The 10323-nt window shown below is 54.4% G+C and overlaps 2 protein-coding genes across 2 annotated transcripts in view; both read left to right on the forward strand.

The window, feature by feature from the left end:
* Window positions 1-195: 195 nt before the first annotated feature.
* On the forward strand, window positions 196-2113 carry VOLCADRAFT_119304 (uncharacterized protein; the record flags this gene model as incomplete). The annotated part of the gene is made up of 6 exons (XM_002956133.1): window positions 196-211; window positions 434-530; window positions 640-742; window positions 1031-1112; window positions 1496-1581; window positions 2035-2113. Coding segments are annotated over 6 exons (463 nt in total), but the record flags the coding sequence as incomplete, so codon positions are not given.
* A 6294-nt stretch (window positions 2114-8407) lies between these two features.
* VOLCADRAFT_97168 (uncharacterized protein) overlaps window positions 8408-10323 on the forward strand; it is a gene marked incomplete at both ends in the record, with an annotated part of 3993 nt that continues 2077 nt past the window's right edge. Inside the window, 6 exons of the mRNA XM_002956134.1 lie at window positions 8408-8564; window positions 8826-8898; window positions 9093-9163; window positions 9273-9289; window positions 9554-9565; window positions 9691-9798. Coding sequence (XP_002956180.1) covers window positions 8408-8564; window positions 8826-8898; window positions 9093-9163; window positions 9273-9289; window positions 9554-9565; window positions 9691-9798 — 438 coding nt within the window. The remainder of the gene's footprint in view (window positions 8565-8825; window positions 8899-9092; window positions 9164-9272; window positions 9290-9553; window positions 9566-9690; window positions 9799-10323) is intronic.

Consider the following 10323-nt stretch of genomic DNA (forward strand, 5'->3'; position numbering starts at 1 on the left):
CGAGCTCCGGAACCTGGGGTACATTGTCGCTTAAGTGGGTACGCAACATAGCTGTGGACCCATATGCATAGGTTATCGTGATTCCTGTTAGTCTGAGATCAATGCAGGCCTCTTTTTCCGGGCGCAGCGCACCTGCTGCGGCACAGGGGCGCTTGGTTAGCAGGAGCGCCACTGTCTATGTCGTCTGCAAACAATATGACGCCTCTGCGCGGTGAGAATAGTTGACGCGTCAGAAGGAAAACGGGTGAAGGCGCTTACAGTTCGCCTTTACCATTCAAACTCATAGGGTCAAGGGCTCTGTCAGACGAGTCTTCAAATATGCTGCGGATTTTGAACATTTACCCGAATGGTACCCAGGTAAACTTCAGCCGAAAAGTGGTTGGCACCACGCGGTGAATGTGCTTCAAACCGCGTCGGCACCTAATCTTGGCAGGCGTCAACGGCGTGGCGCGGACGCGAGGCGAGGGCATCAATCTTAAGAACACATATACGGTTGAGCGCACGATAATGAAGATGAAGCATGAATCACAGTAAGCCCGTCTTGCCTCTTAAGCTGTTGCCTTTTGTCCCTCTCAATTTGTGCAAACTTTCTGGCCATTTTACTTCCCGCCATCAATTGAATTTGGCTGAATGTCTCAGGTACGAGTTAATTGACGTTGTTCCCGGGCGAAAAGTGGTTTACAGTGCTCAGAGTCCGGTCCACACTGCAGTCCATCAGCTGTACTTTATGGAAGACCCCACGGTGAGCAAAGCATTTACGCCATGGAAGGGCATGCTACTAGCGGGTCCTGCTGTCGCGCGGAGAAACCGCTACCCGTCGCCAACTGCTTCACGTCCCACATGTTTACCCGGCCTACTAGACAGAGGAGCCGCCGCTTTCGCCCCTTGTTCCGCGCAAGGCTGGACCTTCCCACGGGGATAAAAATTTCCACCCAATGGCCGTCACGCGTGTCTATATTCCCGGCCTTCCCCAGTATGCAATTTACGCGCTTTGGCTGTTCATGCGCTGGAACCCAACCCTTGTCCCCAGGACCGCAACTACACGAACGTGCGGTACATAAAGAAGATTCAGTTACGAAGCATTGCGGGTCCCCTGCAGCCGCTGGTGTCGGGTAAGCGGCAGGACGGTTATGGCAGGACGGCAATGGAGAAGGCTCTGGAGGGATAAATCCCCCCATACGCATGGTGTGCAACACGATGCGTTCGTGCGCATGCATCCAGCCCCCGGCACACCGTATATATCCTCGGAAACCGGGGACGATACGGGCCTGATGCACGCGGCGATGCAAATCGACTGACGGACCGACAGATTGACGGATAGGCTCAGCGCGCCTCCGTTTAAACGCACCTACGTTGTCGAAAATCACGCAAGTGTGCACGCAGGCAGCATTCCTTGCCGCTGCAACGTGTTACCGTGTCACGTTGATTTTGCATTCGTGTGTCGAACTGCAACAACAACTAGAGCAACAGCATGTTTCAACTCGTATTCGTGCAGGCGCTCTGAGCAAAATTCCCGAGCAGGGGCTCTCCAACCTAGCCAAGCTCCTCATCAGCCCGGATACACCCCTTAGCAAAATTCAGGTAGGTGCATGTAACACCGTAACGCATCATAACACACGCGTGGAAAAGCGCGTACTGGGCCTGGGCTGTCTGGTTTCGGAGCTATCCCCTGGGAACCATCCTCGCGGCGCACAGGTGCTACACAACTGCCGTGGCCGTCTCGACAATCTAAAGCAGCGGCCTGCTAGCTAGCTTAATTAGGTGTTCTGAAGCTGGGAAGGAGCCGACACGGGTACGTGGGTTGGCATGTGCCCTGTGCAGCCGATTCACACCGGGCGGCTGCCAGGGCCGCACCATACCGCGTTAGTCTGTACGTTTGTCTGTCTCTGGACATTGAAGTGTGTCTCTGGACATGTTCTCTTCCTAGAGCCATGCGCTCTAGGTGGAGAGAGGTTTGGGTATGTGTAGACCTTTGTAGACCTTTGTTGCGGCCCTCCGTCCCCTGCCCGTGCCGTATGCTTGACTGACTCATAGTTGGACCCTGACGAGGAGGAGGAGGAGGTCCGCGCGACCAAACCAGCTGCTGGCTGGTCCTGGCAATCCGTGTGGGACGGTAGGCGCCCGGGATGGGGAGCCCTTAAACACATTCGGGGGTGGATAGCAGGACGTCTCACTCTCACTCCACCTGCAGGCCTTCGTGACATCTCCGATGGCATGTTTCCCTACGTTTCGTGAAGCATATCTCAGCCGGCGCGGGCCCTCCATATCCTGCTTCTCACCCACTACCCTGAGCTCGAGATCTTCTCCTTTACCCTCTTGCTAACTGTCATTTGCACACATTTCTGCGTGAATATGGATGGGCTGTCATTTATTTATATTTATTCCTGGATACCCGCTATCACCCGCCCTCAGGACTTGGCCTTGGCTCCATTTCCAACGGGTCGTCTTCCTCGGGGACTGCCGTCGTCAGAAGCGGCCGCGTGGTCGACACCCTGGGCTACTACGCCATTCTAGGGTTAGATGTACGACGTGGTGGCCAGTACGGACCCGATGACATCAAGGCTGCGTACCGCGCGCGGGCCATGGAGATGCATCCAGACAAGGTATGTGCACGATCATGCCGCTGATGGTGAAATGGCATGTGGACGTACTCTTTTTCGTACGGACGACCTTCTCCATGCGCAGAAATGTATCCTGATTTTTGTTTGAGGGTCCCTTCCCCCCTGGGTATGGATATGGACATATGGTCGTGTAGGTATCTGTGGACGACACTGCGGCTCAGCAGTCGGCAACCCTGAAGTTCAAGCGGCTGCAAAAGGTACGGCACACGGGGGCCCACTGTACGGGACTGGGGCCTGCTGTAGGGCTTGCAAGCGGCTGCGTCAGGTAGCAGAGGGAGTGCCCCTTAATCGATGGATGGGATGGTGGTGGGGGACACTCAGCCAGCCGCCCAGTCTCTGCATGCGAAGATGCAGGCCGCCGGATGCACACGCACACACACACACACACGCGCGCGCGCGCGCGCGCGGGCGCGCGCGCGTTTGAGACGTACGCTTGCGGAGATGCTGGGAAAAGGACGGAAAAAGTTGTTCCTGACAAGATTTGAACAGGCGAGGGGGACAAACCACCTCGGCGTCATCACCCACCTGGCCTGTTTCAGCAGCGAAGGCGGCACCACTCATATGCTATAAAGATTTCGGACATCCTTTACTGCCTCCTCCCCCCCGTCCTGCTGCCCCTCTGCCCGCACCCGATGCTCAATGCTCCCCCCCACTGCCCGACGACAGGCGTACGCCGTTTTGAAGAATCCGGAACACAAGCGCATGTACGACTCCGGGAATCTTGTGGAGGAGTTGGTGCAGTGACTCATGGCTTGCGCGGAGTAATAAATGATATAAATGCAGAATGCACATGCACGCACAGTCGGATATGGCATTGCTGCTTGCCTTCTTTCCGCGGAGAGATATTAAAAACGAATCATGATCGACATGTTTCCTCGCGACTGGACGGTGGACTGACATTTAGCTTGGCATAGCTGCGGCGCAACAGCGATGGGACGGACGGAGGCGTTCGGAGGGCTGGAGAGGGCGGGGGCAGGTCTGGGGTGGCGGGAGTGAGGGGCCGGCGGTGAAGAGGGCGGGGAGGACCGGGGGTGAGGCTCAGGGAGAAGCCGGCTCTTGATGCCGCCACACACGGTGACTTGAGGCTTTCGCAAAGCAGGCGACATGTATGCTCAAAGCAGTTTCGGTGGAGAGTTGCAGGTCTTCTTCTTTCCTATAGTTGATTTTGGTTCATTGGGGATGCAGTTGTCAATCGGTAGCTCAAGGCGGCGCCATAGCACGAGAACGGTGATGGATTTGGAGAGCGGTGGGTGAGGGTGTCAGCGCACGCGTGATCCTGCCGTTGTTCCGTTTGCTTGGCGTGTGGTGATGGTGCTGGTGGTATCGTCTTGCCGCAGGTGTAGGGCGCTGCTAAGAATTCTAAGTAGCATGCCGAGGCCGAGGCTTCGCAGCAGCGTGAGAGATATTTTTGTTCACATTTGAAAAGTTGATCGACATGACGCGACGTGCGACTGCCTTGAGAAGAAACTCGAACCTATGCGGGTCATGCGCACGGGCCACACAGGCGGTGTGCTGATTGGTGGCTGGCTGGTTTAATTGCTAGCGTGCTTGTGGGATCCATCCTTAGAGAGCGGTCTTGGCATGCCACATCGCGGAAAATGTTCTGATGGACGGGTAGAACCCCGAAGTGGGCCGACTTTGGTGCCGATGTTAGAACTGTCTTCTATGTCTTGCGGGACCCTTGGATGTGCATACGGTCAATCCATCTGAACATACGATTGTTGCAACGGTTTTGGTCGCAGGTCTCTTGTTGCTATAGGCCTGCCCAGGCTTGAATAGTTGCCTGTTAATTTGGTTGAAGATGTTGATGTGTGCGGTGTGCAGATTTCATCATGCGCTGCCGAAAGGAGCAGAGTTGTGGCTGCGAGCTTAAAAAATTTCATGGGCGTGCTCAGTACCAGTATGAGGAGGTTACGGATGGAGTGGAGTAATGGCACTGAGACCTTCGTGTAACTTGGTACGAAGTAAAAAGCAGAAACGGGAAAGCCCAAAAGCGGTAGCTGACGGGGCGGGACGAGGGGTACGACAAAGGCTGCGCTGCAACCACTCAGCCCTTATGCTTTGTACCCGCAATCGCTCATAGGAATCAGCAGTCAGACAGACGGTAGCGATATGGGTTCAGTGTGTAGCGTTCTGAGCACATTAATCCCCTCCATACAATAGTTACTTCTCGTCCTCATCTTTGCGTCGAGTAGGTCCATTCATCATAGTTAGTCCCTGCAATATCACAAGTATATGCGGACATAACTACGCCTTCTGGGGATAATATTACGCATCGTAGGCGAAATGTGTGTGTCCTCCAAGGGAGCAATGGCGAGCGGACAGAGCCCAACGGACACGGTGGCAGCAGCAACAAATCTTTACGAGGTGCTTGGGTTATCTATGAAGGTATGGGCACATTAATGCATGTTACACTGCGTTTTGTATGTCTTTTTGTTCTCCCCGTCAACTCCAATTACTATATTTTCTACAGGCCACAACTGAGGAGATACGAGTATCATATCTGAAGCTGGCACGGGTATGTTTGCGCGTGTTCAGGGCACGGCTACCGCAGCCATACGTGGTGGTCCATGGCTGGATTTGGTGCAGCGTGTCATCGGTCACAGTCTAATGAAAATATTTTAAATCTTTTACGTTATGCTAATTAGGCACCGGCCACGCTAGGAATGGTAACGAGGGCTATTTGCCCACTGCATTCCTTCCGGCCATTCTTAATCGGGTTTAAATAACACGTTGGCGGGCCTTGTATAGGGCTTGGCATGCGCGATTGCATGCTCCCCGCGTCCCTATGTGCTCTAACCAGTCCTGGCCCGCTCCTGGGTCGCGAACGCTCATGCCGTGCCTTGTCCTGCTGCAGATATGGCACCCGGACAGACATTCCAACGCCGAGTACGCAAAGCGGACGTTCCAGTCCATCCAATGCGCATACGAAGGCAAGTTGCATTGTTGCAGCCTCCGTCCGAGGGGGGCCCTGCGCACACCTACCCCATGGCGCTCATTTGTCCCCGGCACGCTGCCTTGACGCTGCTTTGCATGTTCGTTCGAACCAACACAACAGACAAACTGACTGTCGCGCTGCCTTGACAACAACCGTGCAGTGCTGTCAGATGAGCGACGGCGAGCCGACTACGACCTCCAATGGCTTCAGCTCCTAGACGTAGAGGTGAGACTCCGGCGCCTCTCATGCGCTCCTGCATGATCCTGCGGATCAAAGACCCGTGTAGAGTAGTGGCGGCCATCCTGGGGGGGGGGAAAGAACGTCGCTTCAGCCCGGAAGGGCTATCCATGGCAGGGCTTTTATACACAGCAGCTCTCCTCCCACCTCATAACTCCCTACAGGACTATTTGGACCGGTTTAAGGAGTTCATCTTGACCGCGAACGGGCTTGGAATGGCTGTGGGCAGTCATGCGAACGGCTCCGAGCAGGGCAATGGGCCATCGGGCGGCGACAGCGAACGAGGGCATCCCGTGGCGCTCTGCCAGGCGACCATCAAGGCGGCGTGACCGGCGGACGACAAGCGGGCACAGCACGGCAGGGCATCTAGCATTCTTTTCGGACGCACTTCACTGGCACCTAATATATGCCGCCCGTGAAGATAGGCATTTCGTTTTGCTGTTGCATCTGCGCAGCGTGTTTTTAGCAGCGAGGAGGTGCGCGGGGGAGAGTGCTCTAGGGAGTGTGAGAGGGATGACGGGGCAAGGACAACAGCGACCTAAAGATAGACAGACGAACTATCGCATGAGCGCCACGTCTGCTTACCCACCAAATTGGAGATGTTCTAGTCGATGTTATCGACACGTAATGACCTCTCATGGACTGCCAGGTCCCTACGCGAGCCTGGGTGCCTAGGGCGCCTAGCCCTGGCTGCTTGAAGGCTTCGCTCTTTCGGCCACCCCCTGGGAGGTGCTGGTGGGAGCTCCGGTTTGCAGCTTTCCAGGTTCTCTCAATTATCAAGGTTCAAAGGCAGTTCCGCCTCTCCTGGAGTAGTCGGCCAATAGTTGGGCAGTCGTCGGCCTCCCTTTAGTATGCGATGAGTGATATCCGATTGCGTGTGTGTATGTATGTATGTATGTATGTAGTGACATCGCCCTGCGAAATACCCGGTTTTTACGGACAGCTCGCTCATCCTCATTAGGGCGGTGCCGTGGGAGACGGGATCGGGCGGTGTAGGGTGGCTTCTAGTGGCGGAGGTTGCGCGCACTGGTGTTAGTAGGATGTTTGTAGTTTTTTTGACGAGTTGTCAGGTGGTAAGGGGAGAGAGCGAGAGGGAGAGAGAGCAAGGCCCCGCGTTGAGCGGCAGCGGCGCCATGCGATTAGTAGTGTTGCATTTCTCCTAGCTGGTACGGAATCCGGCGGCCATCGTACACGTTTTTCCGTACCTGGCATAGGGCGGTCGGCATTTTTCACTTTTTGGGCGGTACACGGGTTTTAAGTTGATATTTACGGGCGGTTTTGACGAATGGCGGATTTTCAATAGCAGCCTATCGCTGTTAAGTCCTCGCAGTGCTGTGCTGTACTGGCTGTGTTGTGCCATGCTGTGCTGGCTTGGCGCTGCTCCTGGCAATGTGCTGCGGGTTACAGCACGTCGAAGGTCGTAGGGCCCCGGCTGGCAAGAAGCGGTGGCGGTGTCTCGTGTGGCCGTGACGTCGGTTGGTCGGTAGTAAGTGCGGTCCACGGCCGCCGCTGCGAGACGTGCCGGAGGTGTGCGTTCTGTCGTACCACTGTGACGTGGCTGTGAGGCTGTTGTGCGGTTGACGAGCAGCTGACGAGTAGGAGAAACATTTTCACCCCCACGTACGGGAGACGTTCGCGACTTTTTTTTACAAGTAGGAGGGGGACCAGAGAGCTTGAGCGCTTCATTTACCAAGGAGTTGGCAGGACGTTTTAAAGGAGTTCTTCACGTGTGCAGACGTCTCGTGTTGCCGCATGGTGACCAGCATTTTGGCTCCCCCCATTCGCGCATGTGTATTTGTTGCCTCTTTTATTGCATGTTATGTGTGTTTTTGTGAGGCATTTTCAAGCTTACACATGCCCTGCGCGTGATATGATGACCCGCGCCTCCCCTCCCTGTGTTTCACCACCTTGCTGGGTTGTGTTCTTTTGCATATGCGTCGCATCTAGGTTATGGAGAGAGCGCGAGAGAGCGTGTGCGAGAGGGAGTGAGAGGAAAGCTTGTGTATCCGGCTTGTGGAGCGGTCAGGTAGGACTTTCGCGCTTATGTACTATATAGTGGCAAGTGCGTTTGTGTGGGAGTGCATGTGCGTTCCGATGCCTTTTGTGGTCGTGTGGTGGTCGTGCATCGCGTGTGGTCGTCTCCCTTCCTCGTGGTCTACAGCTGAATTGAGAGCTTGTGTTTGTGACTGCCCAAGCCTCAATTCGATGACCTCCTGACTACATATGGTTCCTAATGAGGTGTGTGTCTGTGTGACAAAATTTTTACCGACCTTTGAAAGCCTGGACCCCATGCCGGTTCCAGTTTGAGCTAGTTGCTGTATATTGCTGCTTTCAGTTCCATAAGGTTGCAGCTCCATGGAACGGCTGCAGAAACGGCCCAAAGATCGGAAATTAAAGTTGTTACAGCCCTGCAAGGGTATATACTGTAACCTTTTTGTTGATGTCCGGGTAATGAACTACATAACCCGAAGCGGGCACGTGCTTTCTGTTTTTCCGTAGCTTGATGCCTCGTTTCATCGGGAATTGGCTTACATTGGCTTAAGGGGCATGAAGGTGCGTTTGCTGCCTGTTAAGTGTATGATGCAAGCGCGCAAACAACTAAGTCCTTTGTATGTATGGCATAGAAGGTCCCCACCCCCGAGGTCTAAACAAGAACATGCAAGTCTATAACGTGTCACGCGACAACATGCACTGCGAGCTGCAAGGGGACTCAGGAACGCTCAGATTACCGGTATGGATTGACGTGAAGTTCGATGTACGGGGACGAGGTGCAGTGTTGGTATTCCAGGACGAAAGCGCGTTCCTCTTCAAACTGATGTGCACATGATTACGTCCTGACAGCTTATATTAACCTCGACATCGCGGTGTTGATTGCGAGTGGTAAAGTTTAGGGGACTTGTTTTCGTAGCGATACCGTGGTAAGCAATTGCCACCAGCGGCTTCTGTGAAATTCTATAATAGGATTTATATTAGAGACTGATAGAGTCGCAATTTTGCCGTGGACTTCGGTTTCACCTTCGTCGACACAGCGAAAATGGCGCTTGAGGCTGGCGAGATGGCTGTTACGGTGGAGTTCGCCAAAGATCTTAAGGACAAAGACTTGTAAGTATCGTTATGTGCCTGTAATCGAGGTAGTCAACCAGTCAATGTGAGCTGGAGTTCGTTGCTTTTATCCCACCGCAAAGTTGGTCCTGGGGATATGCTGTATATCAAGCAAATGTCAATATGAAATGAAAGCATTGGCTTGCCCTCTTCAATGCCCGTTACGCCACGTTCTGCCTGCTACCGGACATCAGCTTCGGCAAGCAGGACCCATACTGCATAGTTAAAGTGGGGACTCAGCAGTACCGCACACGGACCGCCACGGGTAAGCTTGCCGTTCTTACAGAATTCAAGTTCTGCAACTCACCGAAGACCTCATGAAAACTTGCGTCTTCGTCTGCTTGTAAACATGGACTGCAAACTGCCGTCAACAGATGGCGGCAAGCGACCGGTGAGTTATGCATTTGCTATAAGAAACCAAAGGGCTCGTGACAATCCAAAGGTCCTGGCAACACAGCGGTGGTTGACGCGGAATCCCGGGGTACGGGAAATAGTTCGGGTTTGGGGTGGGTGGGTGGGACAATGTGCAAAACAGCATGTCTCTATAGTTTAGACTGCCACCGGGGCCTTGCTTCGGCGCATGCCCTTACACTGAAGACGTCCTCGCAAGCCCACTCACCTGACTTCACCCTTGTGGTTGTACTCAACATTGCAGGTGTGGAACGAGGTGCGTGACCGGGCTCGCATGACGTGCTCCAGGTCCTCGTGCTCCATCGACCTGGGCCCCTTTCGCCAAGCATTGGGAAGCATGGCTGGTTGCCCTTATCGCCTGAACGACTTCGTATGCCGCAGACATTTCGCTTCAATGTCCTGAACGAGAATGATGCGGAACTCGTCATCAAAGATGAGGATGTGGGTCATGACGATAACCTGGGCTCCGCCCGAGTTTCTTTTGCGCGGGTGAGAAGGTTGCCACAGGGCGCGGCGCAATTTACCTGTCGGGCGGGACACGAAATGCTGCATCCCTCAATCTCTGGACCCCTCCATCCATGGTATTTGAACTACTGGTGCGGCTACATCCCTCTCAGCACCTCTTGGTCTACATCACCGGTGCTGGACTGCTGATGCAATCCTCTTCCTTACCTTTGGGTTTGGAGCTTGCCAACGGAGAACTGTCTTTTTTCAGCTTGTTTTTTCAGCATGGGTAGGGATCTTTTGGCATGGCTTGGACCCCGTGATGTGCGCCGAACGTGACCGATGCCAACGGCCGGCGCACTCCACGCCAACGGGTGCTGAGCACCATTGCACACATTTTCCACGACCGCACGAAGACATCGACAGACATCGTCACCGGCAAGGTCATCAGATTGATGTGCGACACCCCCAACAGGAGGAAGGACATACCAACCTTACCCACAACCCTACAGGACTGCTACATCACCAGACTGGGATATACCGGCCGTGGTGGTGGCAGTGGGAAGCCGT

The sequence above is a fragment of the Volvox carteri genome (assembly GCF_000143455.1).
Source record: "Volvox carteri f. nagariensis unplaced genomic scaffold VOLCAscaffold_58, whole genome shotgun sequence".
NCBI classification, from domain to species: domain Eukaryota; kingdom Viridiplantae; phylum Chlorophyta; class Chlorophyceae; order Chlamydomonadales; family Volvocaceae; genus Volvox; species Volvox carteri.